At 51.1% G+C, this 18,456-nt stretch overlaps 1 protein-coding gene across 2 annotated transcripts in view; it reads right to left on the bottom strand.

Annotated features, from left to right (window-relative positions):
• ATL1 (atlastin GTPase 1) overlaps window positions 1-15,668 on the bottom strand; it is a 29,087-nt gene extending 13,419 nt beyond the window's left edge. For both annotated transcript variants that reach the window (XM_066321491.1, XM_066321492.1), the window contains exons 1-6: window positions 15,537-15,668; window positions 3,693-3,940; window positions 2,830-2,964; window positions 1,964-2,068; window positions 1,719-1,769; window positions 167-223 (exon numbers count right to left, since the gene is read on the bottom strand). In XM_066321491.1, coding sequence (XP_066177588.1) covers window positions 167-223; window positions 1,719-1,769; window positions 1,964-2,068; window positions 2,830-2,964; window positions 3,693-3,940; window positions 15,537-15,570 — 630 coding nt within the window. In that variant the 5' untranslated portion in view covers window positions 15,571-15,668. The remainder of the gene's footprint in view (window positions 1-166; window positions 224-1,718; window positions 1,770-1,963; window positions 2,069-2,829; window positions 2,965-3,692; window positions 3,941-15,536) is intronic.
• Between the last annotated feature and the right edge of the window lie 2,788 nt (window positions 15,669-18,456).

Raw genomic sequence — 18,456 nt, 5'->3', positions numbered from 1 at the left:
TTGTGAGAGGAAGGAGAGAGAGATGTTGGATATATTTGGAAGCAAGGAAACACAAAGCCCTTCCAATCGCAGGCAGTCCCATCTCCTCCCATGTTGCAAACTGCAGTGACACCTCGTGGTGAAGCCAAGGGGCTCCGGGACAAACGAGGAGAATCCTTGGACTCACCTGGAAAGGCTTCTGGAATGTCTCCTCCATGGCCAGCCGGCCATACTCGGTGAAAAGCTGGAAGAAGGAAAGGACAGGAAGTTTGTCACTGCAGGCACTGTGGGTCACGGGCACCAGCACCGAGCTCTGCTCCCTGTGATAGTGACAGGACCCAAGGAATGGCTGGAGCTGTGCCAGGGGAAGTTTAGTTGGATTTCAGGGAAAGGTTCTTCCCCCAGAGGGTGCTGAGCACTGCCCAGGCTCCCCAGGGAATGGGGCATGGCCCCGCGGCTGCCAGAGCTCCAGGAGCCTTTGGACAGCCAGGGATGCCCAGGGTAGGATTGCTGGGGTGTCTGTGCAGGGCCAGGAGCTGGATTCCATAATCCCTGAGGGTCCCTGGAGGGAATTCTGTGATTCTCTGAAGCAGTAAGGGACATTTATAAGTGGGGACTACCAGCACCAGATGCAGAGCTGGACACAAAGTGGCTCTGGGCTCCCAACTCACATCCCAGAGGCACAGGGAACTATTATGGAACCATCACCCTGCTGAGCTCTCATGTGAGAGATCCCAGCCTGGGGCTTTCAGCTGCCAAATCTGTGGAAAATGGCTCAGATCAGCTGCTTGCTGCTGGTTTCATACCAACCAGAAACTTCTCATGCTCCAGGGGGCTGCTGGAGCCCTGCTCCCTCTAAACACTCCAGAAAGGAGCGGAAATGAATTCAGAAGTAAGTACTTTCCCTGCAAACCCCTGCTGTGCAAAGACTCTAAAATCAGCCCAGCAGCAACATTTGAAGACTCTCCAGTCTCTCTGCACTCTAATTTCTAACTGAAGGCACAATAATGTGTTTCACAGATGCCTAAAAATGGGTCAACTTGTTAAACAGTCATGGCTTAAAATCTAAACTGAAAGATCAGAGCTACGCTGAATAAATTCAGTGTTAAAGAAGTGTTATTGTTAATAATATTTATGGACTGAGATAATTCAGAAGTCTTCAAATGTTGATTTTTTCAGCTGGACTTTTGCTTTTCTTTCCTTTCCTTAAGCTCCTGGAAAAACCTACCTAATTAATCAATCAATCAATGAGCTGAACAGAAGAGAAAGCAGGAGGTAATTCCAGAAAATGGGCAGGACACCTGTGCCCCAAAAATCCCATTAACTGCTTGTCTCCAACAGTCAGGGCTGGAATCACCCTCAGAGGGTCACATGTACTGAGCCAGCACCAGATGGCAACATCCAGGCTGATAATTCACAGTCGTAGAATAAAATCCTAGCATGGTTTGGTTTGGGAGGGACCTGAAATCCCACATCTAGTTCCAACCCCTGCCATGGGCAGGGATACATTCCACTATCCCAAGTTCCTTCAACCCTCATCCAAGCTGGCCTTGGACACTTCCAGGGATGAGGCAGCCACAGCCTCTCTGGGAAACCTATGCCAGAGCCTCATAGACAGAAATTCCTTCCCAATATTCCATCTAACCCTGCCCTCCAGGAGTGGATGCCATTCCCTGTGGTCCTGTCACTCCAGGCCCTTGTAAACAGCCACAATTAGATTACCCCAAAGCTTCTCATACCTGCAAGTGCTGCAGATCATCCTCCTGAACATTCTGGGACAAGTTATAAACCTGCATTTAAATAAGAAACAACTTCAGATCACTGAGAAGAGCCCGTGCTTGGGGATAACAGGTAGCTGGTGTGGCTAAAGCTTACAACAACCCCATGGGGACATGGGAAAGGTCCCAGGTACAAGTGGTAGGAAGGGAAGCCCTGACAGGCTCTGTAATTCCTGGGGACTTCTCCACCCCAGAGGTTTTTTTACCTGGATGGAGCTGATCATGGTGCTGAGAGCAAACACTGTGGCTGAGTCCCTGAGGGTGGACTGGCTGTCAAAGGTGCCCTGAGTGTCCATCAGCAGCACTGCGACCTGCAGGGCACAAAGCTCCTGTCAGCACTCCAGGAAAAGCCACCCTCATGTGCCACAGAGGAATGTCACCTGAGCTCCTGTGCTGAGGTCCCACTGCCTCTGCCTCAGCCTCTTCAATGCTGAGGGACAAAGGAAAAGCTCATCCCAGCCACTCCTGATGGCAGGGTGACTCCAGCAAGCAGCAAGGTTAATGTTCTGCAAGGGCAGTGAGAGAGCTGCTGCGCTCCTCAGACATCTGCTGTCAATGCAGAGGAGGCTCTGCCTGAGTCTGCACCACAAACCAAACACAAATTGCACCTCCCCAACCCAAAAACACTCAGCCAGTGTTAGGAATCACAGCCTGAATGACTCAGTGTCACTTGGGTCAGGCTCTGCATTGAAGTGCAGATAAATACAAATATTCCTGGCTATCAGCTGAATTTGAAGGATGCTCCAAATCCACTGTGACAACTCTGAATGAAGAAACTCCCCTTTACAATTTCTGCTCTAGGAAAGAGAAGTAGTTTGCAAGGACATGAGATTTCTGGGAATAGTACAGAAATAAATTCTGAGATGCCCAGAGTTGAGGGATACTTAGAGAACATATCAGAGACACTTGGACATCACATCACCTCACTTGTTTAACCCATCCATTCTAACATAGAGACACGGTACTGAAAACCTTCCCTAAACTTCCAGAGCTACCTAAGACAAGACAGGAGAGTCTCAAAAGCTGAAAGAAGAAAATGAGCTGTCAGCAACAGAGAGAGAGACACACACACCTTGGTGCCATCGGGCTTGTCCACCAGGAAAACCTCGCTCCATATCTGAATCCCGGTCGTCTCCCGCTCGGAGCCGCCCCTCCAGGAGAAACCAGTCAGAGGCTCATTGTAATCCCCAACCCAGTCCACTGCTTCCTGCAGGGAGGAACACAAGGAGTTGCTGGAGGTGTCAAAAAGAGGTTAAGAACCCCATAAGGGAGGTTTTGCCTTCCTTTTACTGTCAAGGCACCTCAAATCCTGGGGTCAGTTTTGGGCTCCTCACAACAAAGATACGGAGAGGCTGGAGCGTATCCAGGGAAGGGAATGGAGCCCCGGGAACACCTGAGGGAGCTGGGAAAAGGACTCAGCCTGGAGAAGAGGAGGCTCAGGGGCTTGTGGCTCTGTACAACTCCCTGACAGGAGGGGACAGCCAGGGGGATCAGGCTCTGCTCCCAGGGAACAAGCAGCAGGAAAAGAAACAATCTGAAGTTACACCAGGGAAGGTTTGGGTTGGATATTAAGAACATTTTTTTCACTGAGAGGGTGGTCACACATTGGAACAGGCTGCCCTGGGCAGTGGTGGGGTCATCATCCATGGAAGTGTTCAAAAGACATGGATATGACACCTGAGGATATGGTTCAGTGGTGGATAAGGTGATGCTGGGTTAGCAGCTGGATTCAATGATCTTAGAGGAATTTTCCAGCCTGAATGATTTTGTGATTGAGAACAGCAGACATGAACGTTCCTGCTCCAAAGTCAAGAGTCCACCAGAAACTTCTACCTAGGGAAGGATCTGCTGTTTTATTTTGTGAAGCCCACACTCATGAGAGGCTTGAGAATTCCTAAAGCATTCTGGGAATAGCCCCCTGAGCTGCAGCCTTACCTTATTGTACATGTACCGCAGCATGAAGTCCATCAGGAATGATTTTCCTTTCCTAAACGCTCCAGCCACAGACACAGCCACGACCTCCTTATCCCTGACAGCCTCAGAGAGGAGGATGCGGTTCAGGGCGGCTTCATCCAGCTCAAAGGAGTGGTCATCTTTGACAATGAGGACCTGCACTGGTCCTGCCTTCCTCACAGATTCCTCCTCCTCAGAGCTCCACTCGTAAGTCTTGTCTGCAAAACTTCCTGTGAGAACAGGGAAAAACAGAGGGGTTTGGTGCCTTCCTCTGCACAGTGAGGAGTCAGCAACAGCAGGGCTGGACAGGGTAGTAAGAGATCCAAACCCTCAAGTATCCATCCCAAAATGGCATCATCCAGAGCAGATCTGCTGCACCTGGCCTCAGACATCCCAATGGAGACTCCTTGCTTTTTTGGGGTCATCTGACCCCATGTTCCACACAGGCAGAGCATTCCCTGCTGCAATCTCCCTTGGCAAAACATATCCATTAGATTTTATCCTATGTGGAAAACAGATCCCTATGACTTCCTACATAAACAGTGCCTGCCATAACACCTCCCTTAGCCCTTTCTCAGCTGGAAAAGCAAAGTCCAAGCCTTCTCATCATCCCTTTTACCACAGTACCTAGGAATCTGTTCTCCTCTGGCGCTCCCCACCAGGTCCTTCCTGAAGGCTGACTCAAAAACAGAAGCAGCTCTCCAGCTGAGGTGTCCAAGGATCTCACATCTCTATCAAAGGATGCTGCCTTTGTGTATCCTGTGCCACTGCTGCTCCTGTAGCAACACATTCCTGCTCCAGCTGCAGCCCGAGCTGATATTCCAAGTGCAATCTGCTGTTCCTGCCATCAAGCTTCATCATCAGCATCCCCCAGGGCACTCCCAGCAGGAATCAGGCCATGCAGACAGAAGCCCATCCTGATAAAAGCCACTTCTCTGCTCCCAAGTGGAAAGCACACACAAAGAACGAGCACTGCCCACTTTCCCACTTGGAAATAGCAAAGCTCCCTGTGGAGCTGCTGCCTGGGCTCTGGTGGGATCACACAGGAGGATCTTACAGGACCTGGATGCATTTTAAGACCTGCAGCCCTGGGATTTGAGAAGAACAGGCTGGCTCCAGTAATTTTCCTTTCCTGGTCTTTCCAAACTTTCCAGCACAAGGAAGAGACGCCAAAGGTGATTCATGTGCCAATCAACTCACCTACAGCCATGTGAAACCTCCTCGGAGCAGGGAAAGGAGCATGAGATGGAAAGTTCCCCCCACATTCAAAAAAACACTTCCCAGTTTGCTGGCTCGGGATGTAACTTCCCCAAGTTTTCCCTCAAGCTAAACCTCCTCAGTCTCTGTTTCAGCCCCTGACCTTGGGGATCCAGTTTTGAGCTGTTTCAAGGCACAAGGCCTGTGTGTGCACATGCTAAAAGAGAAGTTATAAATATCAGGAGGAATAGGATTTGCCCATTCCGGGCCTCTCTATAAAGAAGCCTCCAGCAGTAACTCCATATTTTAAATAACAGCAGCACTTTTGTGATTTCCTAAGATCCCACAAGGAAGTACCAGGATCATTAAGCCTGGTTGCCAGGGGATTTCTGGTGGCTCTTGGACATATACTATGAGCTTTCTTTGCCCACAGCTGAAAGACAAAGATCTTTTCTTTCCATTGCTTGGAGTTTTTTAGCTGAACAAAAGTCCCAAATGCTGTGAAAAACGAGATTCTCCACCAGACTGCAGCACTAAAATCCCTTTGAGCACCAGCCCCTGCCCCATGTAACCGTTTAGGGGACTCCAGGAAAAAAAAAACAGTCCTTCCCATTTCAAAACCATGGAGTCAGGATCCAGGCACATATTACCAAATGAAGGTGTCTGAGACCAGGCACACACCAAACACCTTTTCCAGCACTGAGGCATTCCCAGCAGGTAAGAACAGCCAGGTGCCAAAGGCCCACAGGCTTGTGTGCTCTTTTTAAGCCCTGCCAAGCTGCAAGGGTGATATAAAGGATAGGAAATGCCTCCTCTCTTGTGGTGTTTCCCAAAGCCCTGCTCAGGTAATCCAAGTCCTATTTCGATTTCCTTCTTCCAGCTGCGCAAAAAGGACAGCGGGGAGATCCTTGGATAGGATGTGACTCATGGCGGGGGCAGAAAAAGATTTGTAAATCAAATTAAATTTAAATATTTCTGACTCTAACTCAGCCATCAGGGTGCAACAGCTGTGCCATCTCCCCAGACCAGACAAATCCCACCTCCACCAGGAAGACACAGGGAAGTGGAACCAGCAATTTGGCTGGAGCCCCTCTGCTCTAGAGCCAGGCTGAGAGAGCTGGGGGTGCTCACCTGGAGAAGAAAAGCATCCAGGAAGAGCTCAGAGCCCCCTGCAGGAGAGCTGGGGAGGAGCTGGGAACAAGGGATGGAGGGACAGGACACAGGGAATGGCTTCCCACTGCCAGAGGGCAGGAAGAGATGGGATAATGGGAAGGAATTCCTGGCTGTGAGGGCGGGGAGGCCCAGAGAGAAGCTGTGGCTGCCCCTGGATCCCTGGAAGTGTCCAAGGCCAGGTTGGATGGGGTTTGGAGCAGCCTCAGTAGCAGGAGGTGTCCCTGCCATGGCAGGGGTGGAACTGGATGAACTTTAAGGTCCCTTCCAACCCAAACTATTCTGGGGGATTCCATGATTTATGTTTTTACTCATCCTGTACTAGCAGTGGGTACCAAGACAGACACAAATCCCTGGATGCCCCTGGCTCAGAGAACTAAATGGACTTCCCAGTCCTGGCCAAGGATCCAGCCCCAGCACAGGGGGCTGAGGAGAGTCCCCTGCCAGAGGGACACCTGGTGCCAGATCCCCTCTCCTGGTGTCTGGATGGGATCTTCCACATCTTCTCCCTCTGCTCTTTACAGCAGCTGAACTAACAACCAGTGCAGAGGAGAAGGGATTGTTTTGTCTCTTCAAAACATCATAACTCGAAGAAGAGTAATTTTTTAAGCAGATATTAACAGATTTTGGGATAATGTCTCCAGACACAGAAGTGGCCATGGTCTCCTAGGGGACAGTCTTGCTTCCTGAACCCCAGGAAAACCAGGCTGTTTGCACAACACAAGCACAACACATAGCATTATGAGCAGGATATGTTGATTCCCCAGTCCCTTGGAGACAGCAGGAAAGAGGGATCATATTAAGCAGGTCTCTGAACTAAAGTCATCCCTATCTCTGCTTCTTTCACGTAGGCCATCTGCAGGCAAAAAATATCTTTTTCATATTTATATTCATATTTCCATGTGATGAAACTTCCAGGTTCTGTTTCTTAGATTATCTGTGACACTGCAGAGCCAGGGATTATTTTATAAAATGGCTGCACACTACTGGAAATCAATTATTTTAACTGGTCTTTCTGGTCATAAATAAATTATTTGCCTTGAAGGAAGCTGTACCTGGCAGTGGCAAAAACTCAGGCAGCCAAAAAGGAAAGGAAGGAGAGCTCAGCTTTCCTAAACACACTTTTGTTTTCACTCCTTTTCTGAGCTGACTCCTCCTTTCTCTCAGCTCTCTCCCGGCGCCCTGCAATTACGTCAATTCTCCAGCTGCTCATTCAGAAATTGTCAGGATCCAGCTCCTTTTGCCCATTTCATAACAGCTCATTTCCATGACTCTGGAGCGGGGTGGAAGCCACGTCTCTTTTCCATATGGCAATTCCAAGTGGGAAGGGGAAGGAGAGCAGGATCTGCGTTTGTACTTACTGGGCTGGCAGACAGCATAAAAAAAGCAGAGAATTCTTTAGCTGGTCTAAGACTTGCTTTTGATTAAATTAATTAAATTGAAACAGCATATTCCACATTGTGCCTGTGTGTAGACTGACAGACATGCCTACTGTAATTTACTTAATTTATTCTTCTCTAGGAGTTAATTACATGCCACTAATTGTGCAATGTTTGGTGAGTGCTTGCTGAAGCCTGTTCTCCCTTCACCATGGAAGAACAGGTCACAGAAATGCTGACTGTATCCCAGAGCCCCACTAAGGAATCAGCCTTGTCCTCAAGTGAGCCTGCACAATAAATACATTTCATTCCAGAGAATGAAACATAGCCACGTCCCATCATGTGTGCAAACACTGCCTGACCAGGGCCTGAGGAAGCCAATTTGCCTGCCCTGCTCTCAGGCCCTCTTGGATCCCAGAAGTCTCAGCTATCCAAGCACTGCCAGTGGAAAGCAGGGGCTGCAGCCTGGACTCCAATTCCCCCATTGAAATCAGAATCCCAAAAGAGTTTGGGTTAGAAGGTTAAAAATCACCTTCTTCCACCCCCCTGCCATGGGCAGGGGCACCTTCCACTATCCCAGGTTGCTCCAAACCCTGTCCAACCTGGCCTTGGACACTTCCAGGGATCCAGGAGCTTCTCTGGACAACCTGTGCCAGAGCCTGCCCACCCTCAACAGGGAAGAATTTTTTTCTTGATATCTAATCTAATTTCTCCTTGTTCAGTTTAAATCCATTTCCCCTCGTCCTATGACTATCTGCCCATGTACAAAGTAACTCTCCTTCATTATAAGCCACTTCTAAGTACTGGAAGGCCACGGTGAGGTCTCCCTGGAGCTTTTTCTTCTCTGAGCAAAAGAACTCCAGCTCAGATGTCACACACACAAAAACATCAATGCCATTCTGAGGGCATTCAAACCAAGTTACTGCATGGAAAACAAACTACCAAGGAGTAGAAAAATTGAGGTTTGATGGGAAGCTTGAACTTGCCGTTACTCCCCTGGAACAGAGTATCCTGTATGGCTGTGTCAGGCTGCTTATCAGCAGCTCTCAGGGGATCACTTGGACCAGCAGTGATATCTGTGTGAGTCCTTTCTGGAGTTTCCATCCCAAACATATCACACTGCCACCAACAGCACCATTAGCCAAGCCCTGAACAGAGCTTGCAGTCAGCCTCCGTCCTCCTGGATGATTTCCAGAGAGCTGCAGCTTGCAGGAAGCTTATCTGCCCTCCACAACAGCTCTGGGGAACACAGTCATCCCTCCCCAAGCATCTCCCCTGCACTGGGCACGTTCAGCCTGGCTGCTGCTGGCACATGAGTCCTGCCCTCTGCGGCTGTGCTGAGCTCCCTCTGCCACACGACAGCCAGCGCTGATCAGCAGCTCTGAGGAGGCTGGGAGCTCTGAGCACACACCAGGAATCCTCTCCTCCTCCCCATGGCAGGCTGGTGCTGAGCTAAGCACCTGATCCAAGCAGGGAAAAATGGGGAATAAAGCATGGAAACAATGCATGTGGCATTGAGAGTCAGAGCAGGGTGTTGTCCAGCAATAACCCGCCCTGGCTCTGCACAAAGGATGCACCTCAAAGAGCTGAGCCTGGCCAGCTGAGAGCTGGTGAATTCCCTCAGCAGGGGCTGTCAGAAGGTGTCTAGACAGAGGTGCTCCTGGGAGACAACAGGGCCTTCCAGAGGGTGGAGCAGGGAAGCCCGGCTGGGCAAAGCCCTATCTTACAGCTACCTCTGCTCTGAGTCCTGCCTGCACCACACCCTCCAAAGGTTCCTGGCCAGCAGGTCAGAAATCCTCCCAAGCTGGGTTTAACCACACACACATCCACCACCCCTTGCTGTGTCACACAATCCCACACGGGTTTGGGTTGGAAGCGATCTTAATGCTCATTCAGTTTCACCCCTTACACAAATAACACCTTCTACTATCCCAGGTCACTCCAAGTCTGGTCAAACCTGGAACACTTCCAGGGATGCAGGGACATCCACAGCTTCTCCCGGCACCTTGTGCCAGGGCCTTACCACCCTCATAGGGAAGATTTTTTTCCAAATGTCCCATCTATCCCTGCCCTCTGGCAGTGGGAAGCCATTTCCCCTTATCCTGGTACTACATGGTCCTGTAAATAAGTCTCTCTCCATGCATCTCCTGCACCCAGGACACAGCTGGTCTCATAGACACACAACCTTCCCTCTACTCTGCTCACACCTCTGCTGGGATTTTTCACATCTCTACAGAACCAGCGGACCCCAGATCCAAGTAGGAGAAACACCAAATGCTGCCCATCCACTAACCAGAACCACTGGGACCTGGTGACATACGCACCTCTGTCATGCTCTCTTGCTATTCTGTCCCCTCACACCTGGAGCTGCTGATCTGGGAAATGCAGCAAGGAAGGGAATGGCAGAGCCAGAACGTATAGTGCCCAACTAAGAAATCACCTGCACCTCCTCAGACTGGATGTAATCACAGCTGCCACGAATCTGTGGAAATGACAGATCAATGACAATCCCTGGGGCTGCAGGGTATCAGAAACAGGTGAAGAAAACTGTTGCGGAAAAAGGAGCCCTGTTATTCAACAGTCAAGAATGGCAGATAAATAGAAATGGACTGTTCAGGGACATGATGGAGTCACCACCTCTGGAGGTGCTTAAGGAAACACTGCATGTGATACTCAGTGCTAGTCTGGTTAACAAGGTAGTATTTGGCAATTGATGATCTCAGAGGTCTTTTCCAACCTAAATGACTCTGCGATTCTGTAAAAGGCTACACCTGGCAGTCTCCCTTTGGGATCCCAAGCTGTCCTCTCTCCAAAGCCAGGGCAATCTCCTACAGCTGAGCTGCACAGCTGTGTGAACATCTCTGCCAACCCAATCTGCACTTCCACATTCTCCTGGCAGGGACCCTGCTCTGCACCCCAGGATGGTTGGAGCAGGGAGCTGAGCAGGGTGGCTGCTGCTGCCAGGCTTCGTCCTCACCCTTTGCTTTTTTTGGAGCAGTGGAGATGTGGAGTGCACCTTCCTCCTGCCAGCCCTGAGTCACCCAGCTGGCAGCAGCACAGCTTCGAGCTCCAGTGTGGCCAGCTCAGCCCCCTCTCCCTTTGGCAGAGGGAACAAGGGGATGAATGATCCTGCTGATAGCAGGAGTGGTTTGGGACCTTCCCACGTGAACCACTGCTGACAGGAGCAAGAGTTTGGATGATAACTGGCCCCCAAACCTGCCTCTTACAACATCTCAAATGCCAAAGTACAATGTGAAATTTTTAATCACAACACCTACTACATGAAGCTCCAGTGCTTAGCTGGCTCTGAAGCAAGAGCAGCTCCTACTGCTGTCAAATCCTGAGGCTGAGCTTTGGAGACACAGGCAGGCAACCTTGGGAAGCAAGCAAATCAGAGGGATTTTTGTAGAATTTTTTCAGAAAGTTTAAGGTCAGGTTGGACAGTTATGTGGCTCTGCCCATGACAGCTCACGTAGCAGGAATGGCTGAGTCAGAGGTAAGGTGGACACCTCCCATAATCAGAACACTGGTGGAAAAGCGTCAGCGAAAAGCCATTCTCTGTTTGTCAGGTGCAAACTCTGGGCCTGCTCTATTTCCAACATTTCAGCCTCCAGGGTAACACAGAATCCCAGAATGGTTTGGGTTAGAAGAGAACTTAAAGAACATCTCATCCCACACCCTGTCCAGGGCAGGGACACCTTCCTCTATCCCAGGTTGCTCCAAGCCCCACCAGCCTGGCCTGGGACACTTCCAGGGATACATCACCACTCCCACTTCCCTCCCAGCACACATTTTCTGGTCCTTCATTGGCTCTGTTTGTCAGTAGGAGCCTCCCTTCATCTCCACTACCAGTATTTGATTTAGGGTTTTTTCTGACATTAAATTATTTTTACCCTTCTGTTGCTAAAATAGCCTGAAAATAAAGTCTAGTAAACATGCCATGAAATTTTAGGATATAACATGAAAGATAATTACACTCTGCATAAAATTCTTATGTTTATAAAGTGCTTTAAATACACTTTATGGGCTTGGTAGAACTCAGTCATTTCTCCAGAGCCTCTATCCTATTTGAGAGATCTGTGTTCAGTTATTCTCCTGCTGAAACACTTCACTTTTCCTGAACTGATGGCAAATGGGAGCATTTCTCTAGGAGCTGGGGACTCTCTAGAGTGAAGTGACTTTCAGAAGGGATCTGTGGTTTGCCTTGCACCTCACAGAGCATGACAATACCTGTCCCAGCCTCCTTCCCCCGCTGGAGAAGGTTCCAGCCAGTGATCCGGGGGAACTGATATAAAACTTGCTGCCTCTGAACATCACCCAGGCCCTAAACAATATTTAAGTGTGCTGTTTCTCACTGATGGGCTTAGCAGGGAAAATGCTGCAAGATAAAACCAACACCATGTGCTGCTTCCCAATTCCATTAATCAGGGAGGCAGCCAAGGCCAGAGCCACTTATGGCATGGACATGACATGAGGCAGGACAAGGGCACCATGTCACCACTCTGAGGCAGGCTCAGGCCATCCTGGTTTTTCCCCAGAAAGAAAAAGCCAGACTGCTCTTGCTCCTGCTCATCCCAGCTATTCCAATTCCCTGTACAATGCTGCAATAACCATGGGAGAGGGATTCTGGGTAAGGAAATGAAGTGACAGGACACAGGGAATGGCTTCCCACTGCCAGAGGGCTGGGATGGATGGGATGTTGGGAAGGAATTCTTGGCTGGGAGGGTGGGCAGGCCCTGGCACAGGGTGCCCAGAGAAGCTGTGGCTGCTCCTGGATCTCTGGAAGTGTTCCAGGCCAGGTTGGATGGGACTTGGAGCAACCTGATCTACTGGAAAGTGTCTCTGCCCATTCCATGATTCTATAATCACATTCAGCTTGCAATGTTGACTTGTCTCTTCTTTCAAGTCCCAGCAATTTATTTTCTTTTCTCTTTTACAAGCCAGTCATTTGGTTGTGAATATTTCTGGCATTTTGTGTAAAGGCCCCTCTGTCTGAAACATCTCAGCTTTCACTTGTCAAGTTCCCAGCATTCAGAGTCACAAAGAAATGTCAGGAACTGGAAACTGAAAATTCCTCAAAAAGGGCAGAAATCAAACAACAAACAGAAAGGATATTAACACGGTTAAAATTAAATACAACCTAGCAAAATCAGAGTTTTCTTCTAATTTTAACCTATTGTGGGCAGTCTAAGATGTGGCAGTGATGATCCTTGGAGAGAGGATCCTTGGCTGGAGAGGAGTCCCTTCTCCTCAAAATAGTTCCTTGGCTTTTTCTGACTCCCTTTATGAGCTCTCCTAAATCCGCTATCCAGCTTGAAAACTCTCACCAAGAAGTATCTATAACCTCTGTAATCCCTTTTACAGTTTTAAAACTGAATTCTTGATAGGTGGGTCATTCCAATTTCAACACAAAATTGGCCATGATGGGAAACATGAGATTTCACAGGATTTGTTCCAGTCTGTGCTGTTTAAAGGAGTGACTGAGAGCAGGGATCTCACTGGATCAGAGGGACCAGGCTGCTGAACATCTGCAACTGCCACGCACAAAGAATTTCAGACAAAAATCAGTAATCTACTACAAACCTCCATGAGCTGGCTGGACTTCACCGTGCCAAGCAGAACTTGAACTAACAATCCTTATTTTGGGAAAAGCAGGGTCCACTACTCACAGCAAGAAATTATTTGTGATTTTCTTTTTTCATCTGCAGCTGCTTCAACCATTCAACTGGCAGCAGTTGTGAGGTCTGTGCACCACTTGGCACACTCAGAAAGAGCCTTAAATGAGGCATAACCTTATGCTGACCTTTAGCCCAAGGCTAAATCCTACTCTGGATGCATCACACACCCCTACACAGCTCCCGGGGATGTGACAGCGACCCAGCTATGACCAGGGGCAATCCCACATACTCACCCTAATTTGCTCTGTGAGCTTTAAGAAAGCAAATTATTTTTGTGAAACAAAGGAGGGTTACACTAAGCAGATGCCTGTTTCGAGGCCTGAGTAACTAGGGCAAAGTTTGATCCGTTTCAAAATAGCGTTAATATTTTTAATGACCCATAAGCCCATTTTTAGAACAAGGCAAGGACTTCTCCTTTCTGCCTTAGTTTCAGGAAAAGCCCGAGCCTCCTCCTTTGCCAGCTGAAAAATGTAGCAGTGGAAGAGTCACCCCATGGACTGATGTCACCACACAATGCTGCAGTCACTGGATGTAAACACAGCTTTCAAGGCAATGAGGTTTTGTTGTATAAATAGAATAAATAAATTTATTAAAGGCAGCTTTTTTTTTTTTTCTTTCCTAGTAAAAAATTGAAGCATTTCACTCTCTTAATTTTTTTTTACTGGCATCATCAACCAGCCTGGCAAAGAGCCAGGAAATCCTCTAGGAATAGGTGAATGTCTATGGGATACAGGGAATGATTTTTGAGCTGTGGATGGGTGGCAGCAGAAGGCAGCTGATCCCACAGAGATCCACTTGGATCCATGGACGCTTCCAGATTCTTGCAGAGCAGCTCAGGAAGAGTTCATCCCATCAGTGACACATCACATTTCCCAAGAGCAGGGCTGAGCAGCACAGGCTGAGGGATGTGCCTAATTCCCTTGCTGGACCCAGGTTGTATTTCCTAGGATGATGCTTTCTCCACTTCCATCCGGCATCATTTGCATTCCCTCCTCCTGCTCTCAGGATGCGCAGGGAAGGCACCAGCGTGTGGACGTGTGTGCAATTCCCAACACACGCGGAGTCAGGGCTGACACGTCTGTCACACGCTCCGCGAGACAAAGCTGAGAATGGCACCACATTCCCTGGCAAGTTTTCCCTCCGTTTTACCCAAGGACCTTCATTAAGTCACAGCCAAACACGGCACAGATCAAATGAGCTTTGCCCATTTTCTCCCCTCCTCTATCCCAAAAAGCCCATCACTGGCTCAGACATTTCGTTATCCCAAGGCTTCCTCCAGCATGCCTCCGAACTGTTAATCATTGCCATGGGAAATCCTACGCTCATCTACACAAATTAGAATGTAATTTGTGTATCTAAACATCACAGCTCAGCTCACCCGCTCTGCCTGAGGAGCCGGGATACCGCCGGTACCCGTGAGTGAGCTCACATGGAATCAGGACTCCAGAGGAAACGGCAAATTACCCTCCTCAAATAACGGGAAATGGCCGGATAAAATCTGATTTCCTACTGAACAGCGCGTCAGTGGGAGTGAGTGAAGCGATACATCACAGGCAGGCTGAAGGTGGAGGAGCCCCTTGGTGGGTGCAGCCCACCTGTGGGACCAGACTGAGCTCCAGTGGGAATCAGTAGCTGCTGGAGGATCCTCTGGAGGGAAGCGAAGCCTTGCAGGAAGACACCACAGAACTTCCTCCTGCCGTCACCCCGCTCCGCTCCCTGCCCCAGCTCACCCGGGATCAGGGGGCTGTGAGGGGATGGGTTTAAAATGGGCCCTGTCTGGAGGGTGACTCGACAACTAAATCCTACAGCTTCCATAAACGGGGAAAACCCTCTGGAGGGGTGACAATCCAGGGCTGGCCTTGTGGCTCTGCCTGCGGAAGGTGGGGTGAGCGGGATCCCGGCTCCGAGGTGAGCTGGTGGCTGAGGTGGCAGCCCCCGTTAGGGGCTGAGGGGACAGCAGGGCCAGGGTGAGGGGTGTCAGGGCAAGCCGGAGGAGAGCCGGGGCAGCCCAAAGGCTCCCAAGGGAGCTGCCGGGGCTGTCTGGCCCCAGGTGAGTCCGGGGGTCCCGCTGCAGCCAGGCCGAGGGCGGTGACCAGCCCGAGCCGGGGACACCTCCCCTCAGGAGGCCCCGGAACGAGGGGCGCCCCATCCCGCACCCCCGATTCCCCTCACGCTGGCGGGGAACGGGCGGACTCCCGGCCGCTCAGGGATAGCGCGGGAGGGTCGCAGACACCCGCGTGTGCCCTCGGCACCGGGCAGCCCCCCGCCCCGCCCGGGCCAGCCGAGCCCCCCGCCCGCGTCCTCCCGCCGCAGCCCCGCCCCGGCGCGGCCCGCGGCCGCCTCAGGCCCGGCATTGTCCGCGCTCCCCCCGCTCCCCCCCGGTTCTACCGCCGCCGCCCTACCCCAGCTGCTCCTGTCCCGGCGGTTCCGGGCCATGGCGGCGGCTGCGGGAGGCTCCGTGCGCGCTCCGAGCCGCGCTGCGTCTGGCGGGGCTGCGGCGGCGGCGCGGGGCGGGCGGGGAAGCCGGCGGCGGCAGCAGCATCCCCGCCCGCCGCTCGGCGCGGCACCGCGGCACGGCCCGGCACGGCCCGGCCCGCCGGGACACCCGCCCACGGCACCCTCGGGGCAGGCCCCGGGCACCGCCGCTCGGGGTGCGCACGGCCGGGGGACCCGCGGGCGGGGAGAGCGGCAACCCCGGGGGGTGCTGAATGCGCACCCGCGGGGGTGTAGGTATGGGGCTCAACAGATAGGAGGATCCAACATCCAGGTTAGCCCTGCCAGGACACTGGGATCGTGGGGGGCATCCAAACCAGCGATGGCCATTTATGGGGGTATGGATGGGGGGCTTAGCAGACAGGGTGCTCCAACATCCAGAGCACCTGCCAGAGCACCAGGATCATTGGGAAACCCACACCTGGAGTATCCACACTTGGGGGCACTGGGTACTTGTGGACTGTTACTGGACATCTACACTTGAAGGCACCCACACCCTGAAGACATCCAGGGCAGAGCACCTGGCTCATCTGGGACACCGAGCACCTCTGTGGGCACCCACCCACAAGGGGCCATGGCTGGGGGACCCGGCACAACCAGGATGTCTGGTGAGTGCATGGGAGCACTTGGGCTGAGAAATAACCACAGGGATCCTGCCCTGGGCTGGGGTCAGGCCCAAATTTCACCTGTGCTGGCAGCATCCACAGGCAGCAGGAGACAGTCAGTACATGTAGATGTGGCACAAAAGGTGCTGGACTTGGACACTTGGACACTTTTGGGGAGGATTTAAGTGCAAGCACAGTTGATAACATAGAATCCCAGAATGGTCTGAGTTGGAAGGTAACTTAAAGCTTATTAATTTTACCCCTGCCATGGGCAGGAACACCTTCCATTATCCCAGGCTGCTCCAAGCTCTGTCCAACCTGGCCTGGAACATTCCAGGGATGCAGCAGCCACAGTTTTCTGGGCACCCTGTGCCTGGGCCTTCCCACCCTCAGAGCCAAAATTTCCTTCCCAATATCCCGTCTCTCCCTGCCCTCTGGCAGTGGGAAGCCATTCCCTGTGTCCTGTCCCTCCATCCTTGTCCTCAGTCCCTCTCCTGGAGCCCCTTTAGGCCCTGCCAGGGACTCTGAGCTCTCCCTGGATGCTTTTCTTCTCCAGGTGAGCACCCCCAGCTCTCCCAGCCTGGCTCCAGAGCAGAGGGGCTCCAGCCCTCAGAGCACCTCTGTGGCCTCTTCCGGACTTGATCCAGCAGCTTCACATCCTTCTCATGTTGGGGGCCTTAGAGTTGAAGGCAGCACTGCAGGTGGGGTCTGTCACAAAGGCAGAGTAAAAAAGGAGTAATTCCCTCCCTCAACCTCCTGCCCACCCTGCTGGGCACACAGCCCATGCTGTCTTTGGCTTTCTGGGCTCCACAGGGAGCTTCCCCACTCCCAGCCACTCCATGTGGACCAGCATGGGAGTGAACACACTTGTCCTCAGCTACTGTTTGCCCACACTTGTGATGGCAAGAAGCTGCTGGAATCAAGCCACACCTGATTCTGAAAGCCACAGCCCAGTGCTGCTCTCTGGAAGACACGTGGTACAGCACTCAAAGATCAGCTGATGAAACTGGAAATGTGATGGTCACCAGAGGGACAAAATCTGGCAGGATGGGGAGAGAATTGAGCCCCAGAATGTATCTGCAAGAGGAGATTTTGGGAGAGTGCTCATCATTTCAGCACTCTGACCCCCAGCAGTCAGGGAAAGCCACCCAGCTTTGTCGGCTTCACAGGAGCCAGCAGGATCTGCTCTTCTTTCCTGACGGTGGGAAGAACACTCAAAAACGAACCAATTTTCAGTTCCAGGCATCTGATATCTACCAAAGCCGTGTGTTGTTATGCTCCCATTGATATGCTGATACTTAATTCCTGAGTGCCTCCTCCAACACTCTGTGACTGCCTCCCGTTGGCCTCTTCCCTGTGTTTACAGCATCAGAAGGAAACATGTAATTTTGGCTCTCTGAAGTGCTGGCTCTCTCACGTGGCAGACAGCTGAATCCTGCCCACCCCTGCCGGGCACTGCGACCACGAGGAGCTCACTCGGCTCTGCAGAAGCTGCATTAGGATTTTTATAAATAATCCCTGAGATTGCATGTGCCTGTTGCTGCTCCAATGCAGCAGAGAAGAGAACAGGTGTTGTGAGGAGGGATTTCTTACACGGGACACTGTCAGAGGGGCTCACCTTGAAGAGGAGATTAAAAGAAAAGCAGCTGGGAAATGAACAGGGGAGGGAAAAAAAAAAAAGAATGGAGAAGGAAATTTGTTAATTTGAAAGTCTAAACTGAGATGGGCTCAGGTCCTGTATTCCTCATTCCCTTTGAGAATTGCTGTTAAGGTCAAGCTTGTACTGCCCCATTTACTGGCATTTTCTCCTCTTCTCTCGCCATTATGGCACCTGGTATCCCAGTGAAAGAGGAGCAGAGAGGTTTGATCCCTGTGCTGTGGGGATTCTCTGCATGAACTCCCAAGGCCTTTTCCTGCATTATTTCCTATGATCCTGAGTCAGGGGCATGATCTTTTTTTGTCAGAGAGTGACTCAGCATTTGTTCATTTTCATCCATCTCTTCTCGCCACCAATTCATCCTTCCTTTATTTTCTCAGTTGCAGACAGCCCTTCATAGGAAGCATCTTTACATTCTTGCTGCTCAAGTTACCAGATCACAAAGGGCTGATTTTACAGCAGATGTGCTAAATAGTCACAGACTGGAAGGATTGTTGAGGAAAAACTATGTTAAATGGAGGAAAGGCAAAAAAAGAAAATGTCCCACAGAGGGAGAGCACAGCTGGT

This window comes from Sylvia atricapilla, chromosome 6 (genome assembly GCF_009819655.1).
Source record: "Sylvia atricapilla isolate bSylAtr1 chromosome 6, bSylAtr1.pri, whole genome shotgun sequence".
NCBI classification, from domain to species: Eukaryota; Metazoa; Chordata; class Aves; order Passeriformes; family Sylviidae; genus Sylvia; species Sylvia atricapilla.
Note: the sequence above shows the minus strand (reverse complement) of the source record. Positions and strands in the feature narration are given on the sequence as shown.